The following is a 19,154-nucleotide window of genomic DNA, read 5'->3' as shown; positions in this document are numbered from 1 at the left end:
ACTTGTAGATGTCAGGACCAAATGAAGTTGAACTATCCTGGGAAGAACCTGTAAAACCGAATGGCATCTTGAGAAGTTACCAGTTAATGAGAAGACAAATTAATAAGTGTGATGAGTTAGTATACAAAAGTGTACTAAAATTTATATATGTGTTATTAAATCATGTTTAATATAAGTTATGTAAAACTTTTCTATAAAGTATTCACTTAAGCTAAACTTTAATGTTTTTCTAACACAAATAAATGTTTCAGGGAAAACACCGAAAAGTCTATGGAAGAAGTAAGGTAAGTAAAAATAAAACATTTTAACAACTACTAAAGTTTTTATAAATGCTAAAAACATTTAACAGATTGGAAAAAGAACTATCAGACGAATGTGTTTATGTTAAATGCAAAAGAGGAGAGAAAATTTGTGGAAATCAATGTTATTCACCTACTGAAAAGGTTATTTGTGATTGATTAGTTTGTTTATATTTGCATAGTTTTTATTTTAACCTGCTTTAAACTTTAAAAAAAGTTTCAAACATAAAACACTTTGTAACAAAATAGAATGTTTTACCTTTAATTTTTAGATAAAAGGATATATTACTTTTTACATTCTAGTATAAACAACAGATTTGTTGTGGCGTGACACTACACAAAGTCGATGAAAACAAGCGTTGCTGCGATAACAATTACGTCACAATACAAAACAACAATGACGTATGTTGTGGGGGTAGGTTGCATCCGAACAAAGATGATTACCAGTGTTGTAATGAGAATTATATGCAGGTTAGTAAAATATACATACGGCATAGTTTGCGTTCATAAAAACAGTTGCTATGAACCACCATAATTCTGCCAAAGCAACGTACTTGAAGCATTATTAACCTATTAAAAGTATCATTTTTACTCAAACGTAGTAAAATTTTCAAAATGATCAAAATTTAAATATAATGAAAACAATTAACATAGAAATTTGTAGTTTAGCATCCAATGCATAAGTTGTTTTATATTTTTTTCTATAAAAAAAACTATTAAAAAAAAGTAGAAAATCAACTACCAATACTGTAATATTCGAAATGTGTGAATAGTCAACTAAGCGAATTTACTATTTAGAACATTAACTTTAATATTTAACTAACAACTTTCCAATCAGGTGCGAACAAACGAGGTGTGTTGCGTCGATCCTGCTGAGGACAGAATATCGGTCGGTGTGGGTGATTCCTGTTGTGGGGGAGTTCCCTATTTCGATCACGGATTGCAGATCTGCTGCAATGGTCAGTTGCATGACGGGTTCAACAGGATTTGCTGTGGCGGTGAGGTTTGTAGTTTGTTTATAGTTGTTACACTTATAACTTTACAAGCAAACTAATTTTAAAAATCTTTAGAGTGTAAACTGCTAATACTTTTTAAGGTTTTATCAAAAAAACTCAAATACTTATACATACATTTTAATATTTTTTACAATTATATTTTTTTTGGAACATTTTAAGTAAAAACAATATTTTATACCACTATTTTTTTTTTAAGTATTTCACTTATGGTAACTGACCACACTTTCAAACAGTTTTATTGTTTTAGACACTTAACATAAATCATAATGTCATATACCTTCTGTGTTTTAAAAGATTTCACATACATTAACTTATAATTTTTTTGATTTCAACAGCTTGCGACATCAGACAAGGTTTGTTGCGGAGGTTCGGATTTAGGAGGTCTTTTCAACGCTCAGGAAAACCACAGTTGCTGCGGATACCAATATGTGAGCGAGGATACCACTGTTTGCTGCACTGACAATTACAGGAACATAAGCAAGGTGGGTTGGTAGTAAAAAATGTTTGTGATAGACTATTTCTAAAACATATTATTTATAAGACTATATTTAAATTAGTAATTAAGTGGTTTGTATAAATCTAATTATTACTTGTTTACTTGATATATTAAAGAGTTTTGAACTTTGGTAAGGAAGTTTAAGCTAGTTTAAGCTAAACTTTTTTTCATTTAATTTACCTTTTAAAACCAAAAAATAGCTCAAGTTTTCCACAAAAAAGAAGAAACACAATTTATTTTAAATTATTATAATAATGACGCAACAGGTCCACATGAAAACAGAAAATGACAGCAAATGTTGCCACACCAACCTGATACCTTCTAGTGAGGACTGTTGCCATGGCAACGGTTACGACGCAACGAAGCAAGTATGCGCTGATCACCCAACCGTGATGATTGATGATGTCACAACAGCTCCATCTTGTGGTGAGGGAAACACTTGCGAATTGATCCACGCATCTAATGCTGCTTGTGATAGGTTAGAAAATTACATTAATTTAAAATGTTGTTTGAATTGTTTAAATTATTTTTTTACCAAGCTAGATCGAAAATAAGTTTGTGTTCTTTTGCTTTAAGTCATACTTAAACTTTGTACGAAGTACACAACAACCCGAAAAATAATTTCAAACTATGTATATTAAAGATTAAAGTATTAACTACCATATCTATCAAGTCTATTTTATTTTAACAGTTGTACTTTCGATAATGAAAACTTTGACTGTATACGAGCCAGCAAAATAAGCGAACAATCACCATCTAAATCAACAAATGGTTCTGAATATTGTCCAAGCCAATTTGTAACCATTTATAGTGGACCAGCTGATGTTTATAGTTTCCTTGGTAAGTTTAAAAAAAAAACAAGATTAATAAGGTTTTTAAGATTAATTTCGCAAATAAACAATAAATAAGTGTGTAGAAACCCCAACTTTAATAAACTGTACTAATTATTAAATACAAACGTCTTATTTATATTTTAAGAAGATAAGTCCTAACTTTTATTTATAACTAGAAAAAAATGTTATAAATCTTTAACTGTCTATCTAATTATTACTAAGTTTTCCTACACTGATGCCATAAAAACATACCAGTCAAAACGACTAGACATTAAGTAAACTTAACCATTATAAACAACTTGCGTTTTATAAAGTATCATTTAAAACAAATTTGATTTAGTATCATTTTTCCTACAGACAACACAGTGAGGTCTCACACGAAGTACGAGTACAAACTGATAGCTGAAAACAGCGTGGGATCGGGAGAAAGTCCCTTGAGTGACGTCAGCACTCCCCAAAACATTCCTGATGACGTCATAATGCCTGAGTGGACATCGGATGACAGAAATACCATCACGCTGACCTGGAACCCTCCTGAGAAACCTAATGGTTTGTTTTTAAAGTTAATGTTTCAAGTTAATTTGGTTTTAACATTTTCTTATTTTTATTTACGACTTTAATTTGGTTTCAAATAAATTACATTTTCTGATACTAAGACCTTTTGAAAGTTAGTTTTTTGATAACAAAAATAAACTGTTTATTACTCTGTTAAATACAAAAACAAAGTTAACATAGACAAACTGAGCTTAACTAAAACAGTTTCTCTAGGTAAATAACCATTTCATAATTTCTAAACTATTTATTTTTAAGTTAAAACGCAAATGTTTAACAACTACAGAAAATAAATTTGATATTTCTTTACATATATTTAGAACGACGAACAAAGGCTAAATAAAATAATCGTAAAAATTATTTCGAACTTATAATACTAATAAGGCTTTTTTTTTTCTTACAATGAACGTATTAACGTTATAAACAGGAGTTATTACGAAGTATGCACTGATAAGAAATGGATTAGAAATTTGGTCCGGTATGGCTTTTAAACATACAGACTCAAAAGACATTGTTTCTTATAGAAGATACGAATATATTTTGAAGGTTAGTTCTTCACTAGCTTTTCCTAATGTTATCGAAAAAAAAGTTTCAAAACATATAAAGGTTTATAGAAATAATGTAACTTAGCTTGAAATTTCTATCTTGTTTTCATTCATCAAAAAGTATAAAATTTTAAAATTAATTGAAGTTTTTGTTAATTTAGAAAAGCTAATTTAACCTTATTAGCTAGGTTTATCAAAAAAACTGAGCATTTAACTATATTTTCAGGCATGCAACAGTGTTGGTTGTGGTTCATCTGAACCGGTATTTGCCACAAGTATCCAGGGAGTACCTGAATCTGTGAACCCACCAAAAGTTGTGGTCATCAACTCTACCAGCGTCCAAGTAACTTGGTCCCCTCCACCCAGATCTAATGGACTCATTAAAAAGTTTGTTTCAATGAATAACATATACGTGTGTATCAAAGTACATACCAACGTATATTTAAATGTTTTTGGTAACATATTGTAACACAGTAAAAATTTTTAGATTTTGTAATACGTTTTATAGAGACTATTGGTAACTTGTTTAACGTACTAAGCCTTTATTATATACAAAGCTATTATACTATCATTGAAACTATTCATATTATTTTTTTTTCTGGATGTTTATATATAAGTACTGAAGCTTGTTTTCTGCCTTTATAAAAAGTATACCAAATTTAAATACCAGATACGAAATCAAAGATTCAGGAGAAATAGTTCACACCTTAAACCTGGAAAAACAACCTACACTCGACCAGCTTACTTTTCTCCACACCGACCTGCTTCCGTACTCCCAACACCATTATGACGTCACGGCGTGCACTTCTGACGGGTGCGCCTCGTCTGATGACGTCACCGTCGTTACGTCACAGAGCGAACCGGAGGGAGTTTCTCTCGATTCGCTGGTGCTGAACATGACTCATGTAGAACTGTTTTGGGAAATTCCCGAGTTCGCAAACGGGGAAATCACCGATTACAGAATTTTTAGGAGATTTCTGCCGGAAGATGGTGCAGAGGTGAAGTCGAATGATTATGTAAGTTTAACACTAACATTTATAAATAAGTTCTATAAGTGTATAAGTGTTTTTAATTTTATGTGTTAATAATAAAGTAATTGTTTTTTGATAATAATTAAACATAAGTTATATAAAGTGTTTACATTATAAGATTTCTGTTGTAGTATATTACAAAGATTTTCGTTTTAATTGCTACTAAAGTTTTATCATCACATCGTTAACTACAATGTTAAAAATATCTTTAATACCAATTTATTAATTGAACTCTTGGCATTAATAATTATATGTAAACACAAAAACGAGTTTGTGACAGATAACTTTAATAGTAATTTAAAAGTAAAATCAAATCAAACAGATCACTTGGAATCTGATCAAAGTGTTCCAAAAAGGCACTTACGAGTATTTGGACTCCACACAAGAAACCGACCAGAATGTCCCATCAAATAACGTGCAGTACCAGCTGATGGCGATCAACGGGGCGGGAAGCGGTTTCAGCGATCCTCATGACGTAACAATGCCAAAGAAAATACCCGACGTCATTCCTACAGAGGTTGAAGTTAAAGCTCTTGGTAAGTATAAATGGTGTAGTATTTATTTTAGTCATGTTGTTATTGGGGCTATTATTATATGCTTATATTTTTTTTGATAAAACCCTTGAACAGTGTTATAACAGTACTACAGTATAAAACTTTGTGCAGTTATTGTTTTAATGTTAATTTTTTTTATTTTTTATTAAATTTTGTTAAAAATTAAAACATTTACTTTGCTTTCAGCAATCACAACTACATATATACAAAAAGTTGTATAATTAGTACTTTACAGTTGCTTAACAGTTCATAGAACGACAAAAAGTAAGCTTTTATAAACTTAGATGTGAAAATCTGGTGTAAAACAAAACCTTTTAGTTATGAATTAACACACAATAGTACAGTTTAGTGTTTGCCCAGAACCAAATAATTGAACAAATAACATGTTAGGTTCAAGCGAGCTGAAAGTAACATGGGATGTTTTCAAACAAGAAGTCTTCGGTCTTCCAGAAGACATTTTAGACGAAGAAGAGACTGATGATGAGGACATTGTTTTCAACGTGTTCATCAGGGAAATATACGAGGGAGAAGACGGTTACAACAAGGCCGTCAGGACTAAAAAGAGAAAGAAAAGAGACTTGGAAGAAGAATATGCTGAAACTGAACGTAAGTACAAATATAAAGTAATGATACTAATAAAAATTTGAGTATTTTAATTACTACTAGCTTTCGGTGGCAAGAGAAAAATTTCGATATTTTGCACTAATATCATTATTTAAATAATTTTATAAAATTCCAGTAAATCGAGCAGTATCTTTATTTAAGACAAACAACCATATTACATAAAAGTATCATAAATGTAAAGTTATTAAATCAAAGTAATTTATTGTTGAAATTTTCATCTAATCAAAATTGAAATCAAACAAAACAGCACTCACTGTCTAGTTTTTGAACAGCGGACAGCAAAATGAGAGTGGTGCAAGTGCCGAAGGGCTCCAAGGAAATGGTCATAGGCAACCTCAAGCCCTACACCCCATACAAAGTCAGAGTGGGCGCCTGCTTCAACCAATCAGAAACCTCCAACTCGTCCAACAACCAATCAGGATCCAGTGTTCCTCCGGCTTGCAACATCGGCGAACCAAACACCGAGAAGACCCTTTCCAGCCTCCCGGAGGGTCAAAAGCCCCCAGCGCTGGTTGCCAAGGGACCCAATGAAGTCGGGGTTGAGTGGGAGAAACCGGAAAGTCCCAACGGTGAGATCAAGGGGTACAGGGTGGTGAGGAGGGATGCGAGGATGTTTGAGGAAACTGTTTACAGGGGTTCGGAGCTGGAGTTTGTTGATGCCGAACTCAAACCTTTCACTGAGTATGAGTATAAGGTCGGTGTGTGAAGTTATATTTATATTTTAGAAAATAGGTTGTTGTTTTCTTGAAATTAATTTTGTTTAGCTAATTAACGTGTTTAAAGTTTTTAGTTAAATATTTATAAGAAAAACATGTTGACTTAGCTTCAAGATATAGTTTTATCTAAGTTTTGTCAGAAATTTTAGTATATAACTTTGTTGTCTCATATAAATTGTTTACATAATTTTGAAGAGCCTAGTATAATATTTTTACTTATATTTGAACTAGTAAAAAGTAAAACTAAACAAGTTTAACTATACACAAACCATAGTTTTTAAACAGGTATTTGTTGAGAACGATGTAGCTGAAGTTGGCTCTGGTTGGTCAAAAATTTCAACACTAGAGGGCAAGCCTGAGAGGATGAGGAAACCCCAGGTTGAAGCAACTTCCGCGTTCTCAGCCGAAGTTAAATGGGAAGAACCTGAAATCACAAACGGAAACATCACTAGTTACAGGTTTGTTTGTGCAAAGATACAGAACATTTTTTTGTTGTTACGTACTTTGGAAAAACGGGTTGCATCTCTATATATAAATGCTAAAAAAGTTAAAAAAAAATCAAACGGAAAACCTTCTCAGAAAAAACTGTGTAAAAGCAGAATTTATAAAAAAGTATTTAGTTTTGGGTTTGGTTTTTTTTTGACAAAATATTTAAACAAAATAAATATTTTTCAGAATTGAGTACCAAGAATTAAGTGAGGATCCAACAGAAGTGACTGCCGTATTAACAGCTCTCACAACACCACCTAGTGTAAGAAGCGCCATGTTCAGTGGACTGCAACCAAATACTGAGTATCAGGTGAGATATATTATAAGTCATAAAAATGATGTTTTCTAAATTAAAATAAGTCTAAGTATAAACTTAAGTAAATATAATAAAAAAATTACTTTTGAAATAAATTCTTTAACTTCTACTTTAACTTTTAATTTGTTTTTATTTTTGTAATAAATACTTTTTAAACTTAACTAATTTAATTTAAATTGTATAATATGATTCATTCATCTAAGCCAGTGGTCGGCACGCTACTTCGAATCCGTAAACCCTAAATCACAAAATTGAAATTATGTGCACCCCAATTTGCATTCTTTAGTGCCGCTAGTGTTTAAGAATATGAAAACACTTTTAATCGTTTTTTTTTACTAATAATTCGATAACACCCAGTTAATTTTTACACGCTAACTTTAAATTTACCAGTTTACACTAACCATTTCAATAAACTTTTAATATCGATGATCTAATTTTTACAACAACATTTTACTTGTATCATCCAGGTCTAAAAAACTAACTAGATTAATTTAATACATTGCCACTACCCCAATTAACAATTTGTAGTCTTGGTACTTTTTATTGAATGGTAAATTTAAATGAACTTATTGAATGGATTTGCTCACTTCGGTTTTTCTTTGGGCGGCTGAGGGTAGAAGAATGTTTACATAATGTAACAGAATAGTACTAGGAGAGTACAAAAATGGTCGTTTAATTAACAACAATATGGTTGATTAGATGTCAAGGTTGAATATGTCTTAAATGTAGAAAGGTTTTTAAAAAAACTTTAATTTAGTTTCTGATTGAAAAAAAAAAACATTCACCCCAAAATAAATTTTATGCACCCAAAAGTCTCGTGCACCCTAAAAGAAATTTCATGTACACTAGTGTGCACCAGTGTACACCGTGCCGACCACTGATCCAAGCTTTAAACGAAACTTTAAAAAGTAATGAGTTTAATTATAAAGTTTTTAGAAGCTCTAAAACTTAGAACTGAATAAAAATTTAATGGTATATTTATAAAGGTTCGAGTAGTAGCATCGAACAAACGGGGTCTGGAAGGCTTTTCCCCATTTGTTGGGTTGACAACGAATGCTGCGCCCCCATCACAAGTGGGCAACATCACCAACGTTGCTAATGACGACGGAAGAAGTGTGTTGCTCAAGTGGGAGCAACCTAACGTTCCTAATGGGGAGGTGAGTATATGTTGATTAGTACAAATAATTTGTATTAAAATGTTTTGTACATTTTTTATTAACTCAAACATGAAGTTTTACATTAAAGAAAACAATTAGATTTTTTTTTATTTATAGCTATTCTACTATTTTATCGATACTTTCAAGCTTTAATAAAAATAATTTAAAAAATTATGTTTTGTTGTCTATAAAAATAGATTTAAACATTATAATTGTATCTCAAGCGCAGTTTGTAAGCTTCTTCATTTTATGAACACAATTTCGTTACAGATAACAAACTACAAATTGTACGAGGTGGGTTTCGAAGATACGGCAATATACAGCGGATTGCAGAAACAATTTTTATTCAGACGTTTACAGCCGGATACTGAATATAAAATTGTGTTGGAAGCCTGCACTGCTCCTAACATGTGCTCCAGGTTTGTTGGTAGTCACTGGTAGGAACAAGTTAACCTTAACAATAACAGTTTGCATCGAATAAGTTGAGATAGGCTATACTTGGTATAAGAAATTCAAAACTTTTGGTTACAAAAATAAAACTTAAAGTTATCTGTTTAAGTATTATGAACCTTATATGGTGTATTATTTAATTAAATAAAAAGTGATAGTATTTATGTAAAACTGGTTGTCTAACTTTTTGTAGATACACTGTTTTCAGCTCAAACTTATTAAAATACCTGTTCATTGAAAACAATAAAACTAACTACACAGTACATAAGTTATTTACAACCAACAATTAAAGGTTTTGTACATTTTCTCAGATCTTCACCACAAACGGTGAGAACATCTGAAACCGCACCCGAAAGCCAGCCTCTTCCAATCACAAACGAGATAAACTCCTCCTTCGTTCTCATTGGTTGGAATCCTCCTAAACAAGCCAATGGAAAGATTATAAGCTTCCAAGTCGTTAGAATGGTTTGTCGATAAGTATTATGAATTTTTTGAAGAAAAATAAAATAAGTTTTTAAATAATTTACTGCCAGTTGACTAAAATAATCAAAATACTTTCGAAATTGCATATAGCTTCAAGATGTTAAAAGATACTAAAATTTTATGCTTATAACAAGTATTTACTCAATACGAATATTCAATGAATAAAAGAACACTCAAATTTTTTCTTTCCAATATATTTCGTTAAATTCTCTTCAGGGAAATTACAATTGAAACAATACGAATTGTTACATTGAGCATTATCTTATATAAGATATATAACATGTTGAAATTCTACATTTAAAATATAATTTCTTATTGTTTTTATACTCATTAAACATGTGCTTTTAAGTTTTGTAATTCTGTTTGACCTTTAGGAAGATGATGATGAAGAAAGAGTTGTTCACGAAACTATGGATCCTATGGATACTGACGATTTATCTTTCAACGACACAAATGTAGACCCTTACACTCAGTATAAGTACAAAATCGTTACTACAACTGCGAAAGGGTCAGTATGCTCTTTTATTTTGCAAAACTACTTTATTATAAACAATAATAATAAGATATTAATTTTCTATTCTAACAACTGTTTTACTTATCGTAGAGGTTTCAGTTATTGCAAAAACTATAAATATGACTTCAAAAAGGATTTTTTCAAAAGAACTTTACCAACAGATCAGTATCCAGCGAATGGTTGCCAGTAGAAACTGAACAGGCTGCCCCTTCGAAGGTGAATCCCCCCGAACTGAGTCACGTGGAAGACAAAGACCCTTCTAAGGTTGAAGTGAGTTGGAGTGTGGATGAGAGCGATTTGAACGGAGTGGTAAAGATATTCAAGATCCACAGGAATGATTCAGAAGTTCAAACTTTTCCCAACGATCAGTTTTCATTCGTTGATGAGGGGCTGATGGTTTGTTATGTTGTTTTTAATACTTTTGTAGATCAAATAATTTTTAATGGAATTAAAATTTGAACGTATTTTAATTTTGTGTGTTGTAAAAATTTTGTAGACTATCGATGAAAACTTTAAGAAATGTTGATCTGCTTTTTATTTATAAAAATACTTGATATTTTTTACCGATTATTATATGAATTTCTTGCTTCATACGTCATAATCGTATCAAGAGCAAAGCTTGAAAAAAATGTATAGTTTTACAAAACAAAACAGAAAAACTTGATAACTTAAAATACAATAACTATTTTATAATATCACAGCCATTCACATATTACTCATACAAATTGACTGTATGTACTTATGGTGGTTGTAACACAAGTGAAGCAGCAATCATAAGAACTTATGAAGAAGCTCCTTTGCATGTCGAACCTCCATTTGTCTGTTAGTTTATTCTAAGCTGTTTATGCTAAGTTTAAATTACACAGTTAAAAATTATTCATTCAAATTAACAACCAAGTTTGTACATAATAACTTCTAAACATATCACTTAAAACATATCTATGTTAGTTCTTAACTCATACAACTTATATAAAAAAGTGTTCAATCTATCATTTTTTCGTTCTTACTTTTATAAAACTGTTACAGGCTGATTAGTTCTAGGCTATTTAACTTCAACAACAAAATCATCAAAACATTACTGATTAGTAGAAATTTTTTTTACCGATGAACTTTTTTCTACTACTTTGTTATTTTAACAGCAACAAATAATTTAACTAACATAACTGTTGATGGATGATAACAAAATCAATTAAAATAATTTCTAGCTGCAATGAACTCAACTAAAATAAGTGCAGTTTGGAGGCAACCAAAGATGTCCCACGGTGAAGTGACAAATTACAGATTGTTTGTTGATGAACAAGAGGTTTACTATGGTTTGGATAAAAGAGCTGAAGTTGATGGCCTTCTTCCTTACAAGTAAGTGAACATTTAAAAGTTTTGTTGCAAAAGTGTTGAACTATTATTTTTTCATAGAATTTTTTTTAAATAAAAGACTCAAGAAAATTAATAATAACATAGAATACGAAAAACTTATTAAAACTTATAATACCAAGTTTATAACATAAAATACAAAGCTGTAATTGAGGCTTATGCAGTAATCTTTAAACAACTATGTAAAATTTATCATAACCCACTACAGAGAATATGAAGTGGTAGTAGAAGCATGTACAATAAGCGGGTGTAGGCAAAGCGAATCAGTAACTGTGAGAACTCTCCAGTCAACTCCTAGTGGACAGAACTCGCCGAAACTTCACGTTACTACTTCTACTTCTATTGAGGTTTGATTGAATTTGAATTTATTCAGTAGACATGTTTTTTTATTAGTAATGTTTATTTAATATAATAAATTGCTTTTAATGATTTTTCACAGTATGTATTACGATAGAGGCCAAACATCATCCTATCAATTATTATAGATTATGTTAATAATTATCTATATTATGCATAAAATTACATTATTTAAAATTTGAGTTTAAAAACTTACATCATTTAAAATTTATGTTTAAATTTTTAAGCTTTTTTTTTACGACAAACAGCTTGGAGAATCATTTGAAACTTAGTCCAATAATTAATTTAATCTTTAGGTCTTATGGGACCCACCAACTGAAGCTAACGGTGAAATTAACCGATATGAAGTTAGGAGAAATGATGAAGTAGTTTTTGTCAATAATGGAACTGAAACAAGGTCTGTTTGAGTTATCGTTATACTTGTATAAAATTTCAAATATATGACAAAGCTACAACCTTAAAAAAGTTTTAGATTAGTTTATGTTTTACTTAAGTCAAAAATACTCAACTGTTAAAATACACATATTTTTAAGTCTCAAATGATCTGGAAAAAAATCTTTCTACCAAAGCAACAGCATGCATACATTTATCAAATTTATACCACAGATATCACGATTTCGATTTGAAGCCGGGGTCGGAATATTCGTACACTGTGACGTCACACAACAGCGAGGGTGACGTCACCAGCCCCGTTGCCACGGAAACCACCCCACAGGCTGCCCCATCGGGAATGCAGCCCCCTGTGTTGACTCCAACTTCGACGTCGTCCGTTATGGTGGAGTGGGAAAAACCCTTGAACGAAAATGGTGTCATTCAGAACTACACAGTGGTGGTCGAGGGTAAAAGTGAAGAAGATAAACAAGTTTGTTGGAAGTTTTTAGTATGATATAATTTTACATATTTATTTTTTTCTATCATTTACTGTTTAAACAAACATCCTTAAAAAAATAATTTTCTAAATACGTCTTTTATACAAATTAGATAAATATGATGACACAACACTTCATGATCTGAACAAAGACAAATAAAAATTAATTTTCCAAAACTATTAAGATAGTTATACACAATTTTTGATAAAGTTTTTTATAAAAACGCGAATGGTATTTATCTAAAATATTATATTTAACATTTTTAATTTCGAACAAATTGTACTGTGATGAAAATAAAAATAAAATTCATAGGAACTAGAGTTTGGAAGTTCAACATTTTCCTTCGAAGTTTTAGGACTTCAGTCTTACACTTCATACTCCTTTCACATAAAAACTTGCTCTTCTGTCGGATGTTGCTCTAGTGAGAGTGTTAATGCAAAAACCATGGCGGGTCCTCCTTCAGGCATGAAAGCCCCTAAAGTGGTACTTAGAAGCCCTGATAAAGTAAGAGTGTTTTTAAATATACCTGAATAAACTTAAATATTATCTATTTTATAATAAATTTAGTAGTTATATTGTTTTTATGTTGTTTTCAGTATGAACTTAGTCATATTTTCTAATTGATAACTGAATATTATCTAAAGTACTTAATAAAATATACTTAATAAAAATTTCATTAGTTTAGCTTGAACAATCTCTACTTAAATACATAAAAAAATCAATCTAAAGTTTGTTTTTCAATTGTTGAATTAAAAAATAACTTGCAGTTATCTAAATCAAGTTCAGATGTTTTTAATATTTTTTACAGCAAGAGCTACTTATTTCATGGAAAGACCCGAGTGATCCAAATGGCGAAATAAAAAATTATGTAGTTTTCAGAAAGAAGTCAATAGATGAAGATAGCGAATATAAACAAATTGCCAATCTCACAACTTTTTCTTATATAGGTTATTAATATGACTAAAGTTTTACTAAATACTAGATAATTTTTAAATTTTCTTATATGTCTTCTCACACTTGGTAAAAAAAACTTAATTGTTTTTCTATATAATAATTTTTTTGTTTACTTATAAAGCTTATTACTAAATAACTAGTCAAACTTTTATGAATTATGTTATAAAAATATATTTAGTTAGAATATAAATATTAAATGTTAGAAAATTAGTAATAAACAAACAGACAAGGACTTAGAAGCTTACACATCTTACGTGTACCAAATCATGGCAACAAACCAGGTTGACCTCTCAACAAAAAGTCCCTCTTCCGATCCTACAAGATCAGGGGAGTCCGCACCAGATGGGGTGCCTCCCCCCACATTCTCCATGGTAACCGGCAGTGGAGTGAGGGTGGAGGTGGGAAAACCCCTGAAAAGCAACGGGGTGTTGAGAAAGTACGTGGTGAAGGTGAGAAAGCAGGGAGAAGATAAGTGGGAACAGGTTTGAAACTTTTGTTGTTATATTTTTTGATTATATATTTAAATTTAATTTTTGTATATTGATATTAAGCAGTTATTCTAAACAGCACTGGGTTTTAATATTTAACATTATTTAATTATAATTTACAGTTTAACCGAGATACATTGCCATTAAACATGTAATATGTATAGCAAACATATTAATATAAGAACGGCAATGTTTAAACTCTATATATTTAATGTTACCACTAAAACTACACGTATGAATTAGTCAACGGTTAAATCTCAACAAATTCAAACTTCAAAGCTTACTTCTTGAAATTAATAAAAAATATCTTAAAAGAGAATTATTAATTGTTTAACAAAATAATGACTAGATAAATGAATCTGATTTTTGATACAAACATTTTAGCAAATAGAAAGCAAGATCAGTCCGGTTGAGATCAATAAATTGAAACCGCTGACAACTTATGACGTCATAGTTGAAATGTGCACGTTGTCATGCGCCGCGTCACCAACTTCCACCGTTACCACGCAAGCTGCCGCCCCTGGCAACCAAACACCCCCGACTAGCGGTCAAGTTTCGAGCAGAAATATTTATTTGAAGTGGAAAGAGCCCGAAGAAATGAATGGAGATATTAGAAGGTTTTTTGTTTTATATATTTAAATACTTTTTATGTTATGTATTATTGGTTAAACGGCAGTTTAAGGTTTAGTACTAATAGTGATATTTTTCTTAAAAACTACTATTAACTCACAATATAGTTTATTATCAAATGTATTGTGGTTAGTTATCATAACTTTTGACTGGTATGATTATTAAAATACCAACATTTGTTTTAAGACTTTTTTACTTAGGTCTAATCTAATATATAATATTACTTTTATGTTTTATTAATTTTAGATACGAATTAGAGGTTTGCAAAGGTGATTGTGACGAAATAACAGTTGAGTATTCAGGAGTACGTTTGAACACCACTGTACACAATTTGCAACCAAACACATTGTACGAGTTCAGAGTTACTTCATTCAATTCTGTTGGAAGCCGTACTTCTGAATGGTCTCAATACAAAACTCATAAGGAAGGTCAGTTGAAGTATTAATTGTTGTTAAAAAAGTTTGATAGTATGTAAGTAGAAAATATATTAGCTTCAGAAAAACTTCTGATGTACTGTATAATTATAACTATTTATTAGTTTTATAAATGAATAAAATTCGCTTTATTGAAAAATAAACACTTCATACTTAATGAAAGCAAAATATAAGTACTAATTCATATTTGTACAACTGAGTCAAAACAAAATATAAATCAATTTCTGAATGATAGCAACATATTTACAAACAGAGCCATTGTTTATCGAACCATTAAGAATAATTGGAAACATTTCAAGAATAAACGTGGATTGGAGCAAGTCGTTTGAAGTCAACAGTGACGTAGTTACTTACCAGCTGATTGATAACTATGACGTCATATACACCGGTTTCGACACTTCATACTCTATAAGAAGAACTTCTAGCATTAGTTAGTCAAGTTTATTATACTATTTTGTTTATTTAAAGTTCTATTTACTGTTAAATATGTTTAAAGATTAAAAAGATTTTTTTTATTTAGGTTTTGTTAAAGAAAGATCTTTACTTAAACTTTAATACATACTAAGCTTGTTTGTTCCTGTAAGTTGAACCTCTTTTTTAATACTGTGTTTGTAAAATTTCCATTTAGGAATACCTTAGACTTATTGTAGTATAAACATTTTAAACAGAGCACATACTACAAGTAGTCTTGTTCACTGACACAGGACGGTCTGAAACACCTCAAGTGCAATATGATCCTCTATGTAGGTTTTGTTTGTTGTACATAAAAAGACTGTAAACAAGTTAATAAATTAAGTTTTTATTCAAAAGCATTATAAATTTGAATTTAAGAAATAAATAACTGTATTTGATTAAACCTTGTAATATTTAAAAGCTAAAAAACTAGTTTGTATTGATAAAAACAGGCAACACCACATAATTGTATAAATGTATAGAGAGGTTTTTAATTATTACATTCATAGATATAAACTGTTTTTCTTTTATATAAACTTGCTCTTTAGATTGAAGTAATAATAAAACAAGCTCAAATAACTTTATCTAAAATAAAATTTCAGCATCTCAAATAATACTGATAGAAGATACAAAGGAAACAACCACACAATCAAGTAATAATGACGCCACAGAAAATCCTCCAGTTTACGAAAGGTTATGGTTTGTTTCGATTGTGGGGGTTTCCAGTGTCGCCGTATCTCTAATGCTCATTTCAATAGTTTTCAGAAGAAGTGAGGATTTGTTTATGCTTGAATTTATTAACTTATACTGAATATTTTGACTCTTTTACCTTTATACTGTGCTTATAATTATTTTTTCATTCCCATACAATTCTTTTTTGAAATTAGTAAATACTTAATCCGTCTTTCAGAAAATATTTTCAACCTTAAAATGAATTTCTTTCTACGTTACTTATTTTTTACTTGTATTAAACTGCTTTGTGTCTATGTACAAGATAAAAACTAAGATATGTTTTTAAAAAAATCTGAAGCAAACCACATTTTTCACAGGTTACAATTACGACGAGGTAAACACATCTTCTTCAGCAAGTTCAAAAAGTTCCGGAAGTTTTAGCCACCAGAGGTCGCCTCTTAACATGGGTAATAACAAATTACGTCACAGAGGAGTGACGTTATCTGACGATTTCGATGACATCAGAAATATGCAGGTAATATTGATTATCACATAAAAACTTAAACTTATTACAAAGAAAATATTTTCTTGTAACAAGATAAAAATGATTATATATATTTGATAAAATTAAAGAAAACATTTTCTCAAAAAACAATACAATGCATATTTAAAAAAGTTATCATTTTATAAACAAAACATATAAAATGTTTTATTAAAACACAATAGCTCAGTAAAATACGAGTAATAAATAAATGCTAAAATAATCAAATTAGCGTCGTGGAGGTGATAGAGTTGTTGAAGAACCTCGATTGAGTCAAATGACAGAAAGAAATATTGATAAATGGAACAGAGGAATTGATAACAGTTCTTACATTCCTTCAAATTTGTCTAATCAGGTTTGTAAAAATATTGAAACTATTATAGACTTTAACAGCTTTTTAAAAATAAAGTTAATGAAGTGCCTATGTTTTATTTAAGTTGGAAATTGTTTACTTTAAAGAGTTATTTTTAAGCGTTATTATATGTTGAAAAAAACATTCTAACAAGTTGAAACATCTAAAAATTACATCTCTTTACAAAAACTTTTGTTGACATTATAACATTCTTTGTCAATTTAACAAAGTTGCTTGTTATTATTTTACACCATAATGTTTTTATGTTTCGGTAACACCAGCTAATCTACAGTCTTTGAAATGTGGTTATATTTATATTAATGTTCGTTAATACAAACATACAGTCATTTAGCGAAATATCTTCAATGAGAGATGGAAGCGGTATTTCATTAGTTAGCAGACGAATTGCTAATTCATTAGCTAGCAGAAATATTTCAAACTCTTTGGTTAGTGAACCAAGTTCAAGTAATTTAGCTCCGAGTTCCAGCTATCTAATAAGGGGTCCAAGAACTAGAATATGAGGTCTATAATTGCATGTGAATGTTTTGTACAAAAAACGTTTAAAAGCATGTGAACTGAATTAACAACTTTTTTTTTTTTTTTTAAGTAAAATGAAAATATTGATGGTTTAGTCTGTAATTGTTGTAAAACTCATCAGATGGTGGTCTAAAGTATTTATAAAGATGTTTCCTTAAAACATATTTTTATAAACATAAATGCTGAGGCTGGTATCTATGAATATTTGTAATATCAAAAGCTATTACATGTATGTAATAAATTCGTAAGAAAGTATAAGTAATAATAATGTTTAAGTAACAGCAAGGACTACCTAAATGCTTTTTAATTGTTTATAATATACTTAATAAAAGTATGTAAGCAACTTCTTATCAAATTTGCTAATATTTTGATTTGTTAGATAGCTAAATAACTTTAACTTAATTTTCAAAATAGTAATAAATTTAAACTAAACATCTTAGCTGTTAGTTTTTCAGATGAGGTTTGCTTAACCAAGCTACACTATATACTTTTGCATGTAAGTAATATGTGAAACTATACAACAAAAACCCTATTTTGATAATGTATTTTAGTCAGTTTTAATCTATTTTTTAGACAATCTTTACTTATAGATATATTTCATTTTAAATTCTGTACATAAATAAGCTCTAATAAAGCAAGTGAAAAGACGTTAAAAGGTATCCAAATGGTGTACGTCTCGATAACCAAAGGGATTTTTCGTACATCAGGTCCTAGAACCAAACTTTTTCAGAACTTTCTTTGTCGTTAAATAAAATATATTGTGTATAGCTTGTAAAAGTCCAAGGTTCTTAATACTGCTTGTCAATTGTATTTTAGTGAAAAATTAAAGTTGATATTATGAAATTGCAACAACTACATGCAAAATACTAAACAAAGCTATTTCTATATCAATATATTACAATTAAAATTAAAATGGTCTTCTTTATTTTACAAAACACGTGATAAACTAACTGAAGCAAGTTTACTGTATTTTCAAATTTTTTTAATGATAAACAGAAAAGAAAAATGTGAAAACCAGAACCTAGCAGTTTAGAGATTGTCAACAAAGAATGAAGTATGCATTTTGTTGAATGGATTAAATTGTTTTGCCAACAGTTTTAACACATTTTTCATATTTCGTTTATTTTTTTGTGACTTTACTGATTATTTATTGACATAAGAAGCATTTTTAGTTTTTATTTTTTTTTTGTTTTCGACTAAACTGTTTTTACAGTTTTTAAAGTAGCTCTTATTTAAAATTAAAACAATTGTTTATTTAGAGAAGCGAACTTTTTATAAGACTTTTGAATTAAAAAACTTATAACACATATTATTAAGCAAACATTAAAATAGAACGTTTCAACGTAATAAACTAAAAAACTACAAGTAATAACTTTTTTTTTGTTTAGCATTGTAAATTTATTTTTAGTAACTTTAGTTGG

The 19,154-nt window shown here is 29.9% G+C and overlaps 1 protein-coding gene across 1 annotated transcript in view; it reads left to right on the top strand.

Annotated features, from left to right (window-relative positions):
• LOC145831246 (usherin-like) overlaps positions 1-19,154 on the top strand; it is a 115,050-nt gene extending 95,896 nt beyond the window's left edge. Inside the window, exons 57-94 of the mRNA XM_082938406.1 lie at positions 9-115; positions 252-284; positions 350-443; positions 615-770; positions 1,138-1,302; positions 1,651-1,797; positions 2,078-2,289; positions 2,503-2,651; positions 3,002-3,193; positions 3,624-3,742; positions 3,968-4,128; positions 4,412-4,757; positions 5,095-5,308; positions 5,717-5,932; positions 6,223-6,644; positions 6,952-7,124; positions 7,342-7,465; positions 8,458-8,628; positions 8,899-9,047; positions 9,390-9,543; positions 9,936-10,069; positions 10,237-10,471; positions 10,777-10,897; positions 11,281-11,431; positions 11,655-11,793; positions 12,100-12,200; positions 12,410-12,665; positions 12,985-13,176; positions 13,481-13,619; positions 13,852-14,108; positions 14,499-14,731; positions 14,991-15,172; positions 15,432-15,608; positions 15,847-15,921; positions 16,234-16,401; positions 16,681-16,838; positions 17,077-17,199; positions 18,730-19,154. Of these exons, the coding sequence (XP_082794532.1) occupies positions 9-115; positions 252-284; positions 350-443; positions 615-770; positions 1,138-1,302; positions 1,651-1,797; positions 2,078-2,289; positions 2,503-2,651; positions 3,002-3,193; positions 3,624-3,742; positions 3,968-4,128; positions 4,412-4,757; positions 5,095-5,308; positions 5,717-5,932; positions 6,223-6,644; positions 6,952-7,124; positions 7,342-7,465; positions 8,458-8,628; positions 8,899-9,047; positions 9,390-9,543; positions 9,936-10,069; positions 10,237-10,471; positions 10,777-10,897; positions 11,281-11,431; positions 11,655-11,793; positions 12,100-12,200; positions 12,410-12,665; positions 12,985-13,176; positions 13,481-13,619; positions 13,852-14,108; positions 14,499-14,731; positions 14,991-15,172; positions 15,432-15,608; positions 15,847-15,921; positions 16,234-16,401; positions 16,681-16,838; positions 17,077-17,199; positions 18,730-18,744 (6,360 nt within the window). The 3' untranslated portion in view covers positions 18,745-19,154. The remainder of the gene's footprint in view (positions 1-8; positions 116-251; positions 285-349; positions 444-614; positions 771-1,137; positions 1,303-1,650; positions 1,798-2,077; positions 2,290-2,502; positions 2,652-3,001; positions 3,194-3,623; positions 3,743-3,967; positions 4,129-4,411; positions 4,758-5,094; positions 5,309-5,716; positions 5,933-6,222; positions 6,645-6,951; positions 7,125-7,341; positions 7,466-8,457; positions 8,629-8,898; positions 9,048-9,389; positions 9,544-9,935; positions 10,070-10,236; positions 10,472-10,776; positions 10,898-11,280; positions 11,432-11,654; positions 11,794-12,099; positions 12,201-12,409; positions 12,666-12,984; positions 13,177-13,480; positions 13,620-13,851; positions 14,109-14,498; positions 14,732-14,990; positions 15,173-15,431; positions 15,609-15,846; positions 15,922-16,233; positions 16,402-16,680; positions 16,839-17,076; positions 17,200-18,729) is intronic.

Source organism: Thalia democratica, chromosome 3 (assembly GCF_965202585.1).
Source record: "Thalia democratica chromosome 3, ktThaDemo2.hap1.1, whole genome shotgun sequence".
NCBI classification, from domain to species: domain Eukaryota; kingdom Metazoa; phylum Chordata; class Thaliacea; order Salpida; family Salpidae; genus Thalia; species Thalia democratica.
Note: the sequence above shows the minus strand (reverse complement) of the source record. Positions and strands in the feature narration are given on the sequence as shown.